The sequence below is a fragment of the Cervus elaphus genome, chromosome 14 (genome assembly GCF_910594005.1).
Source record: "Cervus elaphus chromosome 14, mCerEla1.1, whole genome shotgun sequence".
Taxonomy (NCBI): Eukaryota; Metazoa; Chordata; class Mammalia; order Artiodactyla; family Cervidae; genus Cervus; species Cervus elaphus.
In genome coordinates this window covers 65845905-65867558 of record NC_057828.1, presented here as the reverse complement: position 1 = coordinate 65867558, position 21654 = coordinate 65845905, and the positions used below count along the sequence as shown (strand labels likewise).

The 21654-nt window shown below is 41.9% G+C and overlaps 1 protein-coding gene across 6 annotated transcripts in view; it reads left to right on the top strand.

Moving 5' to 3' along the window:
• Positions 1 to 21654, top strand: part of NMNAT2 (nicotinamide nucleotide adenylyltransferase 2) — a 209154-nt gene that overhangs the window by 42174 nt on the left and 145326 nt on the right. For all 6 annotated transcript variants that reach the window (XM_043923728.1, XM_043923724.1, XM_043923725.1 and 3 more), the window contains one exon: positions 4385 to 4530. In XM_043923728.1, the coding sequence (XP_043779663.1) occupies positions 4385 to 4530 (146 nt within the window). The remainder of the gene's footprint in view (positions 1 to 4384; positions 4531 to 21654) is intronic.

The following is a 21654-nucleotide window of genomic DNA, read 5'->3' as shown; positions in this document are numbered from 1 at the left end:
TTGTTGCCTAATTTTCCATTTTTCCTCTATCGAGGAGGGGAAAGTCTAAAGACTTGGTAAGGCAATTCTCTGTTCTTCAAACTTTGTTACAAAGTTCCATTCTCTCATTTATAAAATGGGTATCACTTATTGACCATCTACTATATGCTAGGTGTTCTACATACATTACTGGTAACCTTCACATCTTTGTAGCTTTGTGTAGGTATAGTCATCCTCATTTTTATGAATGTATGAAAATGTCCAGACATACCTCAGAGATATTGCAAGTTTGGTTCTAGACTACCACAATAAAGGAATATGGCAATAAAGTAAGTCACATGGATTTTATTTTTTTGGTTTCCCAAAGCATATAAAATTCATGTTTACATTGTACTGTGGTCAGTTAACTTTGAAATTGCATCATATCTTAAAAAATGTACATGCCTTAATTTAAAAAATGCTTTCTTTGGTTTAAAAAATGATAGCCATCATCTGTGCCTTCAGCAAGTCATAAAGTTTTTGTTGATGGAGGGTCTTGGATGCTGATAGATGCTGACTGATCAAGGTGGTGATTGCCGAGGTTGGGGTGGCTCTGGCAACTTTTTGAAATGAGACAGCAGTGGAGTTTGCTACATCAATTGACCCTTCCTTTCACCTGAACACTTACAGGTCAATGGAGGGTTATTAATTGGCTTAATTTCAATATCATTGTGTCTCAGGAAATAAGGAGGCCTGAGGAGAGGGAGGGAGGTGAGCATTCAGGACACAGATTTATCATTTAAGTTTGCCATCTTACATGGTGTGGTTCATAGTGCTCCTAAACAATTACCATAGACAACTGATTGCACAACACTGTAATAAATATAATAATAATGAAAAAGCTTGAAATATGGTGACACAGAGACCCAAAGTGAGCAAATGCTATTGGAAAAAACAGTATAGGTACACATGTTCAACTCAGGGTTACCACAAACTTTCAATCTGAAGAAGAAACAGTATCTGTGAAGTTCAGCAAAATGAGGTATGCCTGTATAGCGTAGCAGTGAAACAAGACGAGATAGCCTTGGATCAACAGCAGGACCTTCAATCAAAACTACCTGAGATTGAATCTGGCTCCATACTTACTCCGACCAGTTATTTCATTTCTGTCTTCTCCCTTATGTGCATCTCTAAAATGGGATAAAATTATTTGAACTCACAGAATTTTGGTGTTAAATGAATTAACATCTGTAAATGGCTTACAGTGCCAGGGCTTCTGTTGATAGTGAATGTTAGCTATTCATTTGGTGTGTCCTGGAGCTGAATCTGAGCACCTCTTTTTCTTCTTTTTATGTATATCTGTTACTCCCAAAGTGACCTCATTTACTCCTATGGTTTTAAATATAAAACTATACTGATGACTCCAAAATTTATATTTCCTGACAAAATGATACTTTTCAAGTGTAAGTCAGCTCATGTCACTTCTCCATTCAAAACCCTCCAGTGATTTCTTATCTCTGAAAAAGCCAAAGCCCTAACAAGGGCCTGTAAGGCCCTATCTGATCTGTCCTACTTTTCCAATCTGTCTCCCACCGTTTTCCACTCACTCTCTTTTCTCCAGCCATACAGGTGTGCTAGCTGAAGACTCCCAAACACTCTTGCTCCTCAGGCTCTTTGCATTGGGCTTCCCTGGTGGCTCAGCTGGTAAAGAATACACCTGCAATGTGGGAGACCTGGGTTTGATCCCTAGGTTGGGAAGATCCCCTGGAGAAGGGAATGGCTACTTCCCTTCCATGGAATTCCATGGACTATATTGTCCATGGGGTCCAAAAGAGTTGGACACGACTGAGCGACTTTCACTTTCACTTTCTTTCAGGTTATGTTCTTCCCCAGATATTCAAATGACACATTCCTTCACTTCTTTCAGGTCTTTGCTCAGATCCCATCTTACTGGAGAGGCCGTCTATGACCACTTAAATAAAGAAGGATTTCCCTTTCTTTTTCTTCTAGCTTTTCTTTTTTCCCATTGTGATGTCTATTGTCATTGCTGTTCTTCAGTTGCTAACTTGTGTTTGAAGTTTTGTGACCCCATTGACTGTAGCCTGCCAGGATCCTCTGTCCATGGGGTTTCCAAGGCAAGAATACTGGAGTGGGTTGCCATTTCCTTCTCCAGGGGATCTTCCCGACCTAGGGATCGAACCTGCATTTCCTGCATCAGCAGGCAGATTCTTTACCACCAGAGAAGCCTATGGTATCTATTACCATTATGTTTATTTTGTTTTTTTAATGATCTGTTTTCCCCTCTAGAATGTGAGCTGTATTAAAGCAGGAACTTTGGTTTGTTCGCAGCCCCTAAATCAAGTGCCTGGCACATGGCAGACATTCAGTGAATATTTGTTGTCCAGCTAGTAAGTATCAGTTTCAAACCCAAGTCAGGCTCCCCTTAATATCTCCTGCTTGTCTACCGCACTAGTCTGCATCCCATATCAGGAAAGATACAAAACCATTAAAATATACATCGATTCTGATACTTGTCTTTAAACTAGAAATTTTACGCATATTAGGACTGATTTGCTGTTCAGCATTTAACAAATATTTACTGTACACCACACATACATGCTCTTAAGTAAGAAACAATGACCAACCCACTAAAATAGGTAGAAATTTACCTAAGAATCTAGAAGCCCGAGAAAGGTAAATATTTGTACTTATGGATCTCTAAGTTCAGAATTATTACGTGCAACTAAAACTAATACAATGGTATATGTAAATTATATCTCAATTTTTTAATGCCATTTAAAAAAAATCTCGAGTTATTAGGTCTATTTTTTGTATCAGACTAGAATACTTGGTCATCCCTGAAACTTTCTTTCCCCATCTTTCTCATTCTCTGTCCACTCATTTACTTAAGCCAAATTTCTAGACACTTTTCTGGATTGTTCTTTCTCCCTTCCTTCACATCTAGTTCATTTGCAAAGATTGTAAACTTTACCAACAAAACTTATCCTGAGACCATTTTCTTCTCATCAGCTTTACCTCTATAAAACCTAGGCCAAGGACAACTCCACCTGCCAAACTACCAGCGGGAATTCCTAAGTGCTTTCCTCATCTTCCCATTTTCCACTGAGAAGGCAGAGTGATCTTATAAAAATGTAAATTACTTGTCACTTCCCTGCCTAAAAGCTTCAGTGGTTTCCTTTTGTTATTCCTCTCTAAGTTATTTCTTTTAGAAAAACATCCAAACCCTACCCTAGCCTACAAGCCCTACTTGATTTGGTCCTGATCACCAGTCCAATCTGCTCTCTTAGCATTTTCCCCATTATTCATACACTCAAGTCTCTTTGGCCTTTCATTTCTAGGAGGACAATGAACCCCTCCTTGCCCCAGAATATTTGTACTAGCAACTCCTTGTCATTTAGGTCACAGTTTAAATTTCACCACCCCAGAGAGGCCTTCCCTAACTTCTTCATTTCAATTAGTCCCCTCTCCTCCATTCACCCTTTGTTCTGTCAGAGAGTGAATTGCATTCACTTATTGTGCATGGCACAATCACCATCTAATATTTTCCTTCTTTGTTTATTGTCTCTTTCCAGTAGAGTGTAAACTTGATGAAGACTGACACTTTGCTTTATCAGCAGGGTTTATATCAGAGCCTAACACATCGTGGGCACTCAAACACTTATGAATGGGTAAATCTTTGTCTGAATTTTGATAGCTTATGTAAGATCACAGTAGTTTCTAACACAGCTTTAGTAACTCTGTGACATCCGTGTTCTCATTGCTTCAACACACAAAAGGAGCAGTATGCCAGGAGAAGGATTCAGCTTCCTCCTATATCTTGGCAACCACTTGGTCAAGCTCTGGACTCAGTTCAGTAGTTCAAAACCATGAGATTAAGAGGGGAAAGACAGGCAGAAATGAACACTCCCCAATGGATCAATTGTCATTTCTCACTTAAAATTTTGAGAGGGAGAGAAAGAAAACAGTTCTTAAAATCAAACACTTTTGGAGCTGCAAATGTTAGAGAAAGTTGATGTCGACAGAAAAAAAAATGTTCAATTTGGGGAGGAAAACTAATTCAGAAGGAGAAAAGAGAAAGGGGTCACACCATGCTGATCGTTGCCTGTTGGAGTGTTCAGGGTTAGGCTTGGGTACCACATCTTGATTTGTAGGTAAACACGAAGGAGGAGAGGGTGAGGTGGGGTAGGGTCAGAGAAAGGGAGGAGACGGACACCAGCTCGAGAGACGCGAAAGAAGCTAGAAGGAAAGGAGAGCGGAGCTGAGCACATACAAAAGCAGCCTCGGATCTTGCCGGAGCTGCAAGCGTTAAAGGGAGGCGGGGAGTGACGCGGTTTGCGTCTGGAGCGGCTCCTCGGAGTCCACAGCATCCACCGCCGGAGCCTCGCCTTCCTTTCTCCCTCTGCAGACACATCGAGAGACAAAAAGAGAGGCGACCCCTGGGCCAGCGCGAGGGACCCGCCCGCGCCATGACCGAGACCACCAAGACGCACGTTATCTTGCTCGCCTGCGGCAGCTTCAATCCCATCACCAAAGGGCACATTCAGATGTTCGGTGAGTCCTCCCGCCCACCCCCGGAGACTGCTTCCGCCTCTCTCCTTTCCCCGGCACCTGTGTTTTCCAGGGCGTGTGACGGTTTGGCGACTGCCCATCCGGAGGGCTGTGCTGGCTGATCCAGCTGGTGGGAGGTCAGCCCCTCTATCCTGGGCTCCCGGCAGGGGATGCCAGCTGCTCTTTCGAGGCGTCACTCGCTCGGGCCAGCCCGGCTTGCTGGGGGGCCATGGGGTGGGGGAGGGGAGGGGCTGGAGGCGAGTGTTGTTATGGGTTGGGTGGGAGGTCGAGGTTTGAGGGCTGGGGTGCGGTGGTTGGTTTGGCGACTTGGCGGGTGAGGATCCGGATGGGGGAAGAGGCTGGGGCGCGGAGAAGGGAGAAGGGGGTCGGAGATAACGTGAAATTTGTTTAGGTTGGGCTGAAAGCTCGAAGGAGTTAATGATGTATAGGCTTCAGAGACACAAACACACACACCACACACCAGGAACTGGCCTGGGCTCAAGGAGATTCGTTTATGGTTTGGCTGATGGTTTGGGGGGCGGCCCGGGGCAAATGTCTGAGGGTTGTGGACCGTGTATTGCCCTCGCGAGGCGGATGGCTTAGTGAATGTGGAGGTGGGGGGACAGGGGGCGGGGGCCTGGGCTCCGCTGCCGGGACCAGTCGCCTAGGAAGGGGAGGAGGCGGGGCGGTCGCTGCGGGCGGCCCTCTGCGAGCCGGTGTTGAAGGATGGGGCCCAAGTTGGTTGAGTCTCTGCCCAGGGCGGTGATGGCACCCGCAAGGCTTGCGGCGTGCGAGTGTGTGTATGAGTGTGTGTGTGTGTGTGTGTGTGTTGTGTATGTTGGGGCGGGGAGAGAGGGCATCCTCGCGCGTTTGTTTTTTTTTTTTTTTCCAGAGGCTTTGGGGCGGAGAGACGGAGCGAGCCGGGGCTCCTGGCTGCTGGGTTGGGATTCAGAAGTGGCGAGGGAAAGGTGATCCTTGCCCGGGGGTGGTCTCGGGCCACGGATGCTGCTCGGGTGCTGGTGCCGGAGGACCCGAAGGTGCGGGGGCGTGCGCGTTTAGACCCCGAGGAAGGGACGCGGAGGTCACTGTAGAAGCAAGGATTGAGAAGTTAGAAGTTGGGGTGCTTTTTTTCTGGCACTGAGGGAAAAGAGGAAAGCGAGTGGGCCGGGGGTGGATGAGTGAAGGACTGGAGGCCTCAACCCAGCGGGCCAGCGAGGCGCTGTCCGGAGACGGTGGTGCTGAAACGCAGGGCGCGCCGGAGCTGCCCGCCGGCACACGTGTTTACCCCGAGCCTGAGGAATGCGTGGGCCCTCCTAAGGGCTGTTTAATGAAAGCTACGATGTATCGGTAAAGATAGGGCAAGGTGGCTTCGAAGAAAAATATTCCTCTTAAACCTAACAGATGAGTTGAACTAGGCACCCTTAATAAAAACCTCATGAAAAGGGTATACTTTGAGCAGAGCGTGCATCGGATAGGCACGTTCATGGGATCCAAGGAGAGAGACTGAGGTAGCCATCCCTTCCTCACCGCGGTACCTTCACTTTTAAAAGCGTTGGGTCAGGAGCTGGTGCCAGCTTACCTATGAAAGACTGTTGTTCAAGCATGAGGGTAGAGCAGAGCATGTCATCAGCCTTCTTAGAGAGTATCAGTGCCCTGGGAACACTCTCTTTTCACCTTCTTTTGGTTTTGGTGTCTTCACCCCTGTCCTTCTCTGTGAGTCTTTCCTCTAACCATTTTATGTTGCTATACTTTATTCCTCTCAGTTACCCAGAGAGGGAGGGACTTTCCTGTGGAATTCCGTGGCTCTAGAAATCTTTAGTGGGCCAACAGGTACTCTCCCTTTCTTCCTGGAGCCAAGGATGTACTTAATTCCACTTGTTTTGTATTGCAAGAGGGGCAGATTTAGATTGAGAACAAAGGATTTTGCCTTGAGGTTTTGTTAAGTTGCTGCTGACCTGCCAATTCTCCATAACTTTAGAGGAGAGAATATAAGGAAATAAAAATGGATTACACCAGAGAGGTTTAGACTTTTTGACAGTAGTGATTTTTGCTTGCCAGTGGGACTGAGGAAGAGGAGAGAATATCTGTCAACAAAGCCTTTTGAGTGTCCATTATGTGTAGTCCAGAGAGCAACATGAAAGAGGATATGGTGTGCCCACTGTGGCTTTAAGGAGCTTATAACCTAATGAAGGATTTAGCACATATACATTGAAAAGGGAACAAGAACCCAAAGTACATATTAAGCTATTTTTTGTAGAATCTCTTATGGGAATCTTTGAGCTAGTGATAAGTTTTCTTAATTTATTTTTGTAAAGCAGCTTCTGATTTACAAAGCATTTTCATTGTGTTTATCTCTTATTCCTAATAAGAAGCTTATAAGAAAGGCATCATTATCTCCATTTTACAAACAAGAAACTGATGTTCAGAGGCCAAGTGGCTTTCTTAAGTAGCTTAAGTGACATGGAGAGTGGGTGGCAGAAATGAGACTTGAACCCCGCATTTCAGATTCCTCTTGAATAGGCCTTCGCACTGTACCAAAAGCAGAAAGAAGTGCTCACTAATCTTCTGACTGTATAATTCCATGAACTCTATTTTCTTCAAGCATATACTAACAGATTAGAATTAAATTTGCCATCAACTAAGTTTCCTAAATATGCATTTCCTTAAGAGCACTTCCCCATTTCTAAAGAACCAATCATTCATGATCTATTTTCTCTTTTTAAATGACTTTAAAAAATTTCCCCCCAACAATACAGAATTAATTAATGCAATAAAACGATCAAACCTTTTAAAGATTCTTGAAATTAGTAATAGAAAAACCTTTAAAAGACCCAAACAAGGACTTCCCTGGTGGTCCAGTGACTAAGACCCTGCCATCCCAATGCAGGGTGTCTGGATTCCATCCCTGGTTAGAGAACTAGATCCCACATACTACAGCTGAGTTCACATGCTGCAACTAAAAGAACCTGCATGCCCCAGTGAAGATCAAAAATCCCACATGCTGCAAATAAGACCTGCCACAGTCAAACAAAAAAAAAGATTTCCCCATGACTCAGTGGTAAAAAAAACTCCACTTGCAGTACACGAGATGTGGCAGGAGCCTCAACAGGAGCTGCAGGTTTGATCCCTGGGTCAGGAAGATCCCCTGGAGGAGGGCATGGCAACCCACTCCAGTATTCTTGCCTGGGAAATCCATGGACAGAGGGCTACAGTCTGTGGGGTTGCAAAAGAATTGAATATGGCTGAGAGACTAAACAACAAATAGCAAAAGATAAATTTAATTAAAGACCCAAATAGGACTTTGAAATTAGACACCTTTAATAGAGCTCCTATATTTTGAAATACAATTGCTCACCAAAGAAAAAAGAGACTGTAAACAATAACAAAAAAGTGACGTTCAGAACTAAAAACTCACTCTTCATCTCTGTAAAGTAGTACTTGTACAGTTCTCAATATTTGTAAAATATTTCAGAATGAACTTGTCCTTTGATTCTGAAAGGGGAATTGATATTATTCTTGTTTATGACTATGGAAACATGTAAGAAAAGATCAGTATTTGTGATAGAGATATTTGACACCCATATACTTAACTGTAACTAAAATGCTTTCAGGGATGAATAAAAGTTTGTGGCAGAGTAGACCCATAAACCAATGGTGTCTTATTTCATGTCTGCCTTATTACATACAAAAGTAACATGAGGCTAGAAAGTCTCTCTTTTTCTTTTTAAACTGTAAATTCTTAGTTATTAAGCATGAGAGATTATATTTCAGTAAAACTTTCTTTGCATTTGTATTGCCATGTTTGTCAATAAATATGACAGTGGGAGAGATCTCTGGGTCAGGAAGATCCCCTGGAGGAGGCAACGGCAACCCACTCCAGTGTTCTTGCCTGGAGAATCCCCATGGACAGAGGAGCCTGGCAGCCTACAGTCCAAGGGGGTCGCAAAGAGCCAGACATGACTGAAGCAACTTGGCCGCATGCATGCATGCATGCTAGTGGGAGATCAGATAGTACATTTAAACAGAAAAGTAAGAAAGGACTGATCAGATTAACTTCCATGAAAAGTAAAGGAATTGAGGGACTTGATCACAGAAAAAATGTGTCCTGTTTATTTGATAAGTGCAAAGTAACTGGATTTTCCAGTTTTTCTGCTTGAAAATATTTTTGAATTGAACAGTTGGGTTTTTTGAAAAGAGACATAATCCAATTGTTTCTCTTGAAAGATAATGAAGACAGCTTTCTACTTGCTGTGAAATTGGAATTGCAGCCCCTATTGCTACAGCTAGCATCATAAGAAAATTAAATTTGAGTTGCTACCAATATATAGAGAACAGTCTACAATCAAGAAATTGTTTAGTGTGTTTGAAATGAATATTTTTAAAAAGCTCATTAAGCAGTGTGGCTTATTAAATGGTGCTTTTGCACCACTATTTGATACCACCCTGTAAGTGAAACTGGATAGTGTTATCATCACTCCTTTATAAACAGCAAAGCAGAGGAACAGGTGTAGGTCATTTGTTCACAGTCATAAAGCAAAAGTCAAATAGAATCAAGTTCCTGATATACAGACTCTGTATCTCACCAAAGATGCTTTTTTATTCCTTTAATTGCAACAGCATTTATGAAAAGAGGAGCCATTGAACTTAGTTATCAACAAAGGGTAATGAGAACTTTATAAATTGTTTTCCTTTGCAACACAAACCACCAACAAAAAACATTCAATAAAGATATCTGTTCCCAACATCTTATGCTTATAATAAGGAAAAAATGAAAGTGGAAGTCTCTCAGTCATGTTCGACTCTTTGCAACCCCATGAACTGTAGTCTGCCAGGCTCCTCTGTCCATGGAATTCTCCAAGCCAGGATACTGGAGTGGGTAGCTGTTCCCTTCTCCAAGGAATCTTCCCAACCCACGTCTCCCACATTGCAGGTGGATTCTTTACCGTCTGAGCCATCAGGAAAGTCTTATACTGAGAACAAGTTATTTCTTTTCTCAGTATTTGTGTATTGTCCATTTAACTGTGTGGCTGGAACATTTCTTCCACCACTTCTCCTCCTTCTCGACTCTTCTGTTACCACAACTAGTTCCTGCTCATCCTTCACATTTTAGCTTCAACAGAACTTCCTCGGGGAACCTCCACTGACTCCTGTATTAAGTATGGTTACCTGACATTTGATCCTGCATAACTTTATATTTTCCATGTCATAACTCTAATCTCATTCTTTGTTTCATGACTGTTTCCCATGCTAGACAATAAGCTTTACTGAGACAGGAACTATGCTTGGTTTAACTACTGATTTACTTACTAGTACCTAACATGGAATAGGCTCGGCACCAACCAGTCCATCCTAAAGGAGATCAGTCCTGGGTGTTCACTGGAAGGACTGATGCTGAAGCTGAAACTCAGCTTCAGCTGAGGGGAGGGATTGGTGGCAGGAGGAGAAGGGGACAACAGAGGATGAGATGGCTGGATAGCATCACCTACTCGATGGACATGAGTTTGAGTAAACTCCGGGAGTCGGTGATAGACAGGGAGGCCTGGCATGCTACGATTCATGGGGTCAAAAGAGTCGGGAACACGACTGAGTGACTGAATTGAACTGAACTGAACTGAAGAGATAAGACTGGAAAGTTAGGTGGAATTCTGATCAATCATGAAGATTTTAAGTCCTATTAAAGAATTTAGAGTTTATGCCAATGCCAATGACAAATATTGCATTTTTTAAGAAAAGGGATGTTCTAATCATATTCATGAAACTGTGATTTAATTGAATTTTGAATATAAATTGGTGAAGGGAAAGGATGGAGATGTGGTAACCAGCTAGGAACCTATTTCAGCAGTACAGAGTTCAAGTCAGAAAAGACTATTACCTTGCCCAGGTTAGTGGCATTTGGGATGGAGAGTGAGTGTGTATTTAAAAATATTTAGAAGGTAAAAGATCCTTATTTTGTGATTTGATGGGTGGGTGATGGCAAAATAGTCTAGTGTAATTGGCAGGTTTCCATCCAAGTTGCATGAATAAAGAACACTGGAAAAGAAGCAGGTTTGGGTTTGGTGAGTAAAGTGAAGATTCATATTTCCAACTGTAAAATTTTGGGATTATGCATTCTAACCAAGTATTAATACTAATGCCAAAGAAAGTGAAAGTCACTCAGTCATGTCTGACCCTCTGCAACCCTGTGAACTGTAGGCTGCCAACCTCCTCTGTCCTTGCGATCTCCAGGCAAGAATACTGGACTGGGTTGCCATTCCCTTCTCCAGGGGGTCTTCCTAACCCACAGATTGAGCCTGGGTCTCCTGCCTCGTTGGCAGATTTCTTTACTGTCTGAGCCACCAGGGAAGCCTAATGCAAAAGGAGATACCTAAATTCAAAGGCTCTTTGTAGCCTGGGACATCTGAAACTTCAAATGAAAACTCCCAGTAGGTTCCATTTGGATTATTCAAAGCTCTTCATTCAAGAAATGTATTGAAATTCATTAATATTATGGAAATAAAAAGATAAAGAGTTGGCTAGCTTTTTTATAACCCTAAAGTTGACTCTTTTTGTAATGTTGAGGCTGAGAAACTGAAAACAGTTGATGCAGTTCAAAAGGCCATTCCAAAACTTGCCCATCACTGTGATGAGAGCTGTAATAGCATAATATAAGGCTGACCAAAAATCTCATTCAGGTTTTTTCATACAATGTTACAAAAAACCCAAGCAAACTTTTTGGCTGACCTAATACATTTAGGTGGATGATTGGAAATTCTAATTCACTGATAAGTTGAAGGTTCAATAATGGAAACTCATGCATCGCTCATGGTAGTTTCATTGGCAAGGGCTGTGCCTGCTCATGACATGAGAATAGTGGCTGAAAAAAAAATGTAGATATTTTTGCCTACATGAACAGGTTTACTTTCTCCTGCTGAACTGATTGACTGAACCCCGAGTGGACATAATTATGCTAATTATGATAGGCAACTCTCCCATCTAGAACACATCTCAAACCAAGGAACAGGATATAACCCAGAAGGCTGATGTGCTAAAAATTTTGAAATGAAGAAATATTAATTTTAAGTTTCTATTTTCATTTTCCTTGACCTTATTCTACATATCCAAATGATTATGCTTAGAACCATCAGAATTAAGAGGTTTCTATGACTTTTAGTTTGCATTACTGCTTAGTAGGAACATCCTTTAAAATGTTGCAAGTCTCAAGAGAAACACTTCGACACAAATTTCCGATTTTAGACCAAGTCAATGCCGAGGCAAACTCAACTGGAAACATAGCCTGTCAACCTTCAAGTCTGGATCTCCCTCTGCTTTAGAAAGATCCTCAGACATGAGAGGAAAATGCACAACTAGGTGAATAATCTCTATTTTCTGTTATTTTTCTGTTGATAGGCAATAATTGTGAAAGTGAACTATGCATGACCAGGAAAGAGGATGAAAACCCCATTTTGCAAGTGTTTCTTTAAAAATAGTCAAATCTAAATTTTATAATATCATTGTCCTCTTGGCTACTAATACAGTATTGTATGTGTAGTGGATCCTTAATCAATATTTAATGATACTATGAAATACACACTTTCTAGTAGAGTTCTCATTCATTTTTAAAGTGTTCAAATCATCCTGAATTGCTCAAGAAAGATTCTAAAGGAACAAAGGAATGCATTAATTTTTTTCTTTAATTTTTGGCCACATCCCACAGCATGTGGAACCTTACTTCCCTAACCAGGGATCAAACCCACACTCCCTGCATTAGAAGGTAGAGTCTTAACCACTGGACCACTGGGGAACTCCCTAAATATTTCTTCTTAACACTGGTTTAAAAAAAATAATCAGCACACTAAATTTTGGTTAAACAAAGGCATTTAAAATAATTTTTAAGGATCTGATGTAACAAACTAAGAACTGGGATATAGGAATGCATTTTATAGAGAGTTATACAACTTTATGGATATGTGTTCCCTATCTCAATATATGTAAATACAGCGTCCATTTACAAAGAATGCAATTTTCCATTGCCATAGGTTTTCCAATTATAAGCATTCAAATGCGTGGATCACATTTGCTTTTTTAAAAAAAATGCAGTTTGGCAGATAGCCTCAGAAATATTTCAGACAAAAAAGATGTTCAATGGCTTACATGGTATGACTAAGGCCATCTTCCTGGCATTGGTTCCCTCCTCCTTTTGTGCAGTATCTCAATGATCTACGAACTCTGCAGCAAAGCCAAATATTATAAAGACTACCAGCATCATAGTCTTCCCCATGATCATTTTAATAATGGAGTTAACTTTATTTGAGTCTCTTTGAAACTCCAATACTTTGGCCACCTCATGCGAAGAGTTGACTCATTGGAAAAGACCCTGATGCTGGGAGGGATTGGGGGCAGGAGGAGAAGGGGATGACAGAGGATGAGATGGCTGGATGGCATTACCGACTCAATGGGCATGAGTTTGAGTGAACTCCAGGAGTTGGTGATGGACAGGGAGGCCTGGCGCACTGCGATTCATGGGGTCGCAAAGAGTCGGACACGACTGAGCAACTGAACTGAACTGAAACTCTACTACCTTTAAACTGTTTTCCACTAAATCTATGGCATAATTCTCTTTTGTTCTGAACAAGTGAGCCAACCAGGAAAATTCTTGTAATTTTGGTGATAAGGGAGTAAGAGGAAAAGGTAGAAAAGGAGCAAGACTCAGAGGCTAACCCAGAAAGTGCTAGCAGCTTTTTCTGCTCTTTCTCCTTCATCAGGTTGCCTCCACATGGGTAACTATGCTCAGACATATTGACCTCATTTAATATTTACCAGACAGTGGGAAAGTGAGTAAAATCTAGCCCCTAGATAAGACTAAATGCTTATAGCTTTTCTCTATCCTTGGCCCAGTATTAAATTCTCAACAAAATAGCTGAGTGATCCTTGTAAAATGTAAGTCAGATGTAAGTCAGATCATATTGCTCCTCTGCTGAAAACCCTCCAACAGTTCCCTATTTCGTTCAGGGTCAAACCCATTTTAATGATCTACAAAGGCTTCTGAGACTTGCCACCTTTCCCCCTCGTCTTCCTACATCAACACATCTCTTTGCCATCTCACTTTTAGCCAACCTCACTGACCTCTTGTTTTATCCTTAGAGCCTCACTGAATGTTCTCATTGCCTAGAATGCCCTTCCCTCATATACACCCATGTCTGTTTCACTCTCTAAGTCTTTGTCCAAATGCAACCTCTTAATGTCTACTTGACAGGTCCTGCTTCCCTGATCACATAGTTTAAAATCACAGCTCATACACTCCCAATCCCCTTTATCATACTCTACTTATATCTTTTTCTCTTATCCCCTTTTAACAAAGATGAAGTGAAGTGAAATGAAAGTCACTCAGTCATGTCCAACTCTTTGCGGCCCCATGGACTGTATAGTCCATGGAATTCTCCAGACCAGAATACTGTAGCAGGTAGCCTTTCCTTTCTCCAGGGTATCTTCCCAACCCAGGGATCAAACCCAGGTCTCCCGCATCGCAGGCAGATTCTTTACCAGCTGAGCCACAGGGAAGTCCAAGGATACTGGAGTGGGTAACCTATTCCTTCTCCAGTGGATCTTCCCGACCCAAGAATCAAACCAGGGTCTTCTGCTTTGCAGGCGGATTCTTTACCAACTGAGCTACCAGGGAAGCCCTGATAGGTTTAACAAAGATAGATGTTTTCTTTCACCCTTTATTGTTTAATGTCTGTATCCCCAGCTAGCATGTGAGCTCTTCAAATGTAGGGAATCTTCATTTACTCTTCTCACTCATATATCTCAGGCTCCTCGAAGACTGCCTAGCCATAATGCTCAATAAATGTCTGTTGAATGAGTGAAAGAATGAAATGTTAGAATTACCTACCATCCCAACCTCAGTTCTAGATTATTTCTGTGGCAGAGAGGATAAAGTCTTTATGAGGGATCAGCAAGCATTGATTCATTCAACAAATGATTATTGAATTATGAATATGTCTCAGGCACTGTGCTAGGCCTCAGTTAAAGGCATTCCTTCTTATGCCTCAGGGAGACCATCTTCTGTAGAGCAGATAAGCTATACATAGCCGTTCAAGTCAAAGTGCCTTAAAAGAGGGGAGAATGACGTAAAGTGGGAGAACACAGAGGGAAAAGTGATCCCTGCAGGTATGGTGGGAGGATCATCAGGGCAGGTGTAGTGAGAGTGAGCTTGAAGGTAGGAGTTGTCCAATGGACAGGATGGAGAATGGCATTCTGGGCCAAGAGCTAGTATGTGAAAAGGCCCCAAACAGCATCGCACATGAAGGGAACTCCAGAGAGCTTGCTAGGTGGCTGGAGTGTGGGTGGAGACAGGAAAGGGCAGGAGAAGAGAGAGCCAGAAAACAGGTCTGGGCAGGGGTAGGGGGTGGACACCAAAGAGTTTAGACATTACCCAGGCAGAGGAATGTATTGCAGATGTGGGACCTACCTCCCAAATGTCAATGTTGTCTTTATTAGGATTCTGACACCATGATTTTATCTAAACGTTTTAAAGTTATTATTTCCTTATCACTCTTCTAAATATGGAAGGGGAATTCCCTGGTGGGCCAGTGGTTAGGATCCTGTGCCCTCACTGCTGAAGGCCTGGGTTCAATCCCTGGTTGGGGAACTAAAATCCCAAAAGCCACATGGAGTGGGCAAAAATTAAGAAGTTAAAAAAATATGGAGTACTTTTTCCCCCACGATTGAAAAAATTTCTTTACTTTTTAATTTTTGTTTTCTGAAATGGAACCATTGTCCATTCTACTGAGGAATAAATAAGTGGGAAATTATACCGCTGTACAATGCACCTAAGCAGATAAACAATCAAGCAATCACTTCTCTGATAGAAGTTGCTCTCACCCAGGTTCTAAAGGTGACCCTTCTGTACTTCAGTGGGGTGGTCCCCTCATTGCTGTTGTATTTTCAGGTTTGGTGACCTCCGTTCACCCTAGTGTGATCTTCCGTGATTTTGTAGTATTTGCATCATGTGCCTGCTCTCTTTTTCTCTAAGCTTAATTGTCTGAAGAGTGAGGACAATTATTGATCTTTTTCTTTGACACTGGTTGTCTGCTGTAATGTCTTCAGGAGGTCTTGAATAAGTATACGGTATATCTGTTCTTGCTCAAAGCTATGGGTTTTTGTGACTGTTAAATTTATTATTATATGATTTTAAAGCCCCAAATAAGTGACATTCCAGTATGTGTGTGTGTGTGTTGGGGGCGGGGGGGCGGTGAGTGTTGGGTTTCCCATTGCTTTATTCATGAATATTTTTCCAAGCCTTCATCTTGGTACCCACAGAGGGATCCTCATTCCACAAAGTACTGAGATTAAATTACATCAATAATTATTTACATCTTTTTTGAGACATATATGTGCCGATAAATACTTAGCAGCATGTGGCTTATCAGAAGAACTACAATATCTTTAAAATAAGACAACTTTTTTTTTCAACTTAGAGACTGTCACCCATTATAAATTAAAATTAAGAAAGACAATAAAGTATTATATATATAAATTTAAGACGTAATTGCCTCATTTACCATGAACCAATCTTGCTAAGCACAGTTTAAAAATTACTTACTTCTTATGCCCCAGGGAATCAAAGTTTATAGATAATACATGATTTTCCCATGCTGTGAATCACGTGGATAAAGAGTGGATAAATGTCTCTGTTTTTCCTATTGCTTCATTATTTCTCTGTATATGGAATATAATAAACTGAATTGCTGTTGATTTTAGAATATACGTAGTCTCCTTTAACCTTTGTTTTATCATCTGCGAATAGGGTAATTGATATAAGTCAGGGGTCAGCAAAACTCCAGCCTGCCAGACAAATGTAGCATTCAAGCTAACAATAGCTATTACATTTTTAAATGTTGGAGAAAACATAAAAGAAGAAGGATACTTGAAGCACATGAAAATTTTCTGAAATTTAAATATGAGTATTCATAAATAAAGTGGGGTTTTGGGGGATTTTAATTGTATTTATTTTTAATTGAAAGATAATTGCTTTGCAATATTGTGTTAGTTTCTGCCATACAAACAACATGAATCAGTCATAGGTATACATATGTCCCCTCCCTCTTGAAACTCCCTCCCACCACCCAAAGTCAAAGTGAAGTCACACAGTTGTGTCCGACTGTTTGTGACCCATGGACTTGGGTTTGTGACCACCAGGCTTGGGTTGGGAATTGAACCCGGGTCTGCCTCATTGCAGGCAGATGCTTTACCCTCTGTGCCACCAGGCAATTGCACCTCCCACCCCATCCCATCCCTCTAGGTTGTCACAGAGCATCAGTTTAGGCTTCCTGAGTTATACGGCAAATTCCCACTGGCTGTTTCTTTTACATATGGCAATGTATATGTGTCCATGCTACTTTCTCCATTCATCCCACCGTACTCCTTCATGTGACTATTGTCTCTGCTTATTTTCATATGGCAACAGTAGAGTTGAGTAGTTGTGATGGAAACTGTTTAGACTGCAAAGCCTAAAATATTTACTACTCTATGACTGTTTACAGAAGAAGTTTGCCTATCCCTGATATAACCTACCTCTGGGGGTTGGAATGGGGAGTGAATTTGAAGGGTTCTAAAAATATAAAGTTAAGTTGAAGTTCATTACCCAGTGGAACTCTTTAATGAACAATTTTCAGTCTAAACTAAATCTCTGAAAGGACTCATTTAAGCAGCAAATGTAGTTTCAATTTCATAATTGTAATTTTTCTGGCCGACTGAGTAAATGACTGTGTTCACAATGGGGATGATTTTCTGGTGTTTGGTTTACATTGGGCATTGATTAGCCCCTCTGGCTAATGTCGGACGTTTATCTGCTGCTGAACACTTGATGTACTTTCCCAGAACATCCTTTTCCTGATTCACAGCTACTTCCTTCTTTCAATCTAATATTTTATATACTTTATATTTGAGGATTTTAAAAGCATAGCACATCAGTTGCACTGGTCTTTTCCAGGCTGCTCTTACAGTCACATCTCGGTTCTCTGCAGGATCTCACCTCTTTCTGAACTCTGCTTGCACTTGGTTTGTGCCTCAGTTATAGCACTTAGCAGATTTTGCTGTGGGTTGTAGCTATTTCAGTCCATGTTTCATATTCTCTACCAGATTTAGGCTCTTGCCTATGTCATAGGGCTTTTTGTATCTCCTAAAGTGCTCTAGGCAAATGGAAGGTGCTATAAATATTTAGCAAATGAATGAATGATTGAATGATTGGCAATATTCAGAATCTCGAATTTTAGGCAAAATAGGTGATTAGGAATCAGACAAGAATTTGGAAATCAGGAAACACAGGAAAACAGAAATTCATGTCTGCCAGAGTCAGAAAACAGGAGAAACAGCAAACATTTAGTGACTTCAAAACTGAGATGGATTGTTGCCTCAAGGTAAGAAGGCTCATGTGTCATGGAGGGGAACCCTATCCGTGAGTATAGCCTTTCCAGGCACTCACAAGGGAACCTGCAAGTCATGTTTGGGAGCTATTAAGTTTGTGACTTGGCAAGAATGGAAAATGTGGGGTCAAGGATGAAGGTGAGTCCTCAAACTATTCACTGGATGCTACAGTCAGATGCTTGGGTACATCCAGCAGTGGTTTCTCAGTGAGGCAGAAATAGGCTGGGGGATGAGGGAGGAGTTAAATTTTATTTAGTCATGGTTTGAAAAGGGTTTTATGTACATGGCACTTGACACAGGGGAGCTTTGTACATTATTTACTTTAGTTCAGATAAGCAAAATGAACAAAAAGCTTTGGTTTGTCGATTGTAAGATTTCGCTTCAGAAATCACAGAATCTCCATTCAGAGAAGATTTCAAAAACCACTCACCCAGTCCCAAAATCCCTTTTAAAACATCTTCACAAGTATTTGCCCAGACTTTGGCTTAAGATCTTCCAGGGTCAGGGAAAGCTCTCTTTTTGGAGGCAGCCAAACAGCTCTTGGCACGGTTTTACTTTTTTCAAGATTATTCCTTCTATTGGGCCAACATTGACCTTCCTGAGACTTTCACATGTTGGCCCTAGTTCTTTTCCTTGAGATTCATGAAACAGGTCTAATCTGTCTTGCTCTGCTTGTGAGACATTCAGATAGCTGAAGATAGTTACTCTGCCCTCCTCACTAGTCTTCTCCTTAGGCTAACAGGTTCCTTCAGCTGAACATCAATTACTGTTTGTAGTTTTTATAACGTTCTGGTTCATCCTCTTTGAACATGTCTTCATTGCCTACATCCCTCTTTAAATGTCTTGCCAGCTTGTGATACAGCCTTCTGATGCAGTGAGCTTTCTTTCCTATGATTGAATGTAGCTTATGGGATGTTCCTCTTATTGGTGGCCCTGTGTCTCTCTAATGGAATCAGGTAAGACAAGTTATGGTTAGCTTCATGCTGAAATGTCCTGACACTCTGAATAATCAGTTTGATGAACAAAACTATTTAGTGCAGTTAGTTCAATTTATTTAAAAGTCTGGCTGGTAAAACAAAACTGATTAGTACAGCAACAAGATGGGTTTCTTCTGGAACTTCATAGGTCAGTGCACATGCTTGGTTGTGTGAGATGTCAGCCACACGCTGAGAGTCACATGTTCCTTTCAGGATAAGGAAGAAATTTCTCAGGTTCCAGGACAGGGCTGACACTGAAAGTGAAAGTGAAGTCACCCAGTCGTGTCCGACTCTTTGCGACCCCATGGACTGTAGCTCATCAGGCTCCTCCGTCCTTGGGATTCTCCAGGCAAGAATACTGGAGTGGGCTGCCATTTCCTTCTCCAAGATAATTGCTTTGCAATATTGTGTTGGTTTCTGCCATACAAACAACATGACTCAGTCATAGGTATACATATGTCCCCTCCCTCTTGAAACTCCCTCCCACCTCCCAAAGTCAGTCAAAGTGAAGTCGCTCAGTCATGTCCGATTCTTTGCGACCCCATGGACTGTAGCCCACCAGGCTCCTCCATCCATGGGATTTTCTAGGCAAGAGTACTGGAGTGGGGATTTCCTTCTCCAGGGGATCTTCCCAACCCGGGGATTAAACCCAGGTCTCCCGCATTGCAGGCAGGTGCTTTACCATCTGAGCCACCAGGAATCCCCGGCTGACAATAGACATCTCTAAATTGCTGACGTAACAACTTTATTTATTTATTTGGCTGCACCAGGTCTTAGTTGCAGAAGTGAGATCTGTGTTGGGAGCATGGAGACTTAGCCACTGGATGGTCAGGGAAGTCCCAAGTTTCTTAGTATTTCATTGTAAGGGCTATTACTTACTTTTTCAATGGGTTCTATCGAGAGTTCCAAATCAACTCTTGTCCACGTTTCAAAGTCCTGGTTTGGGGACTGAACTCTTAACTTTTTCCCTGTCTTGTCCGGCCCCCCTCCTCATGATTGTGTCATTGGCACTCCCCTATTCCCAGCGCTCCCATGAGAGTGAAAAAATATTCTTGTTCCCTGCAGTGGTGACTTTGTCCCAACAGAGGTGGGCAGCGACACATTTAAATTGGGCAGATGGAATCTTAAAAATATGTATATATAACAAATAAGTCATTTTCCTTATGGAAATTTCCAAATATGCCAGAGTAAACAGCGCATGGGCTTAGCTGCTTCGAGGCATGTAGGATCTCCCCAGACCAGCGATTGAACCCGTGTCCTCTGCCTTGGCAGGCAGATTCCTATCCACTGAGCCCCCAGGGAAGCCCCCAAAGTACTTGTCACCCAACTTCAATAATTACAGATTCATTGCCAGTCTTGATTCATTAATACTCCTACCCCTGCCCCTGCCCTATATTCTTTTGAAGCAAATCCCAGACATCCTATTGTTTCAAGGTGAGGTCCTTTCAACTAACACACAATTACTTCTCTGTCTATATGACCTCCGTGTGCAGACTGGCTCTTTCTCCTCTTCATTTCTTGTTTGTTTGCTTGACAGTTTCAGTTGCAGACAGGGCTGATATGGGGACAATGTCTAATTTCCATCTTTGAACAGATATAATAATTCTTTCACCCCAGTAAACAGTAAGTGACTCTTTAGCATTGGCGTTGCTTTACTACAAGGGATTTATGGCCTCTCCCATCTTTCTCACATCATATAGGGCCTCCAAGTCTCCCCTCCAGAGTGGAACTCCCACTAGGCACAATGAGCCATTCTTCCAGGACATGCAGCATTCGGCTCTTTATTCCTTGTCATTCAGAGCCGTGAATGTCTGTGTTAGATGTTCCTTCTCACATCAGTGGTTCCCAAACTGGGGACTCTGAACAACCAGGGTTTCTCATAGACCAGAATAAGGGTCTGGGGACTGTTTTCAGTATCTCTAAGTGTGTAATCACCCTCAATATGGTGTAGGCTATGTATCGAGTTTCTGTATTTCTGCTTGTATTAATATTATTGTTAGTTTGGTGAGATCATCTCATAATGATCAGGAGTTCTGCTTGGTAGCTCGCGATGTTTTCCATGAGCAAAAAAAAAAGTAAAAGTGATTAAAAAAAATTCTATTTCTTCATAAGAGGAGGAAAATAATTAAATGAATTCTGTCTGGGGAGAAGTTTGTCTCCCACTATAGCATTTGAATTCTGGGCTTTATTTGGTCTGCCTTTAACCTCTGCAGAAAAATTAAAATAAAGCCCTTCTTATTGGTCTCTTAATCCTTCCCCTGTGCTGCTTTAAATCAGCTTTTCAAAGTGTATTGTCATGCAGTTGTATTATCATTTGCATTTAAATGTAGTGAATAAAGATCTCCCAGCTGAAGCTCTAAATGGTGGTGGGGGTGTTGAGGGGAGATGTTTAAGCCTAATATCCCAGTTTGCCCAGTAAATCTTATGGCTCTGAATATTCATATAAGAGGCTTGAGTGACTTCTCCATATGGAATTTGCTCTTCCCAGCTGCATTTGTTTTGTTAATATGGGTTCTTCGTGGTTTCATGCGAGGTTTTTTTGAGCTCTAACAGTGGGTGGGGCAGGAATGATGGGGACCTGGTAAAGACTGTCTCCTGAGTGTGTGCGTGCTCAATTGCTTCAGTTGAGTTCGACTCTTTGAGACCCCATGGACTGTAGCCTGCCAGTCTCCTCTGTCCATGGGATTCTCCAGGCAAGAATACTGAATGGGTTGCCATGCTTTTCTCCAGGGGATCTTCCTCACCC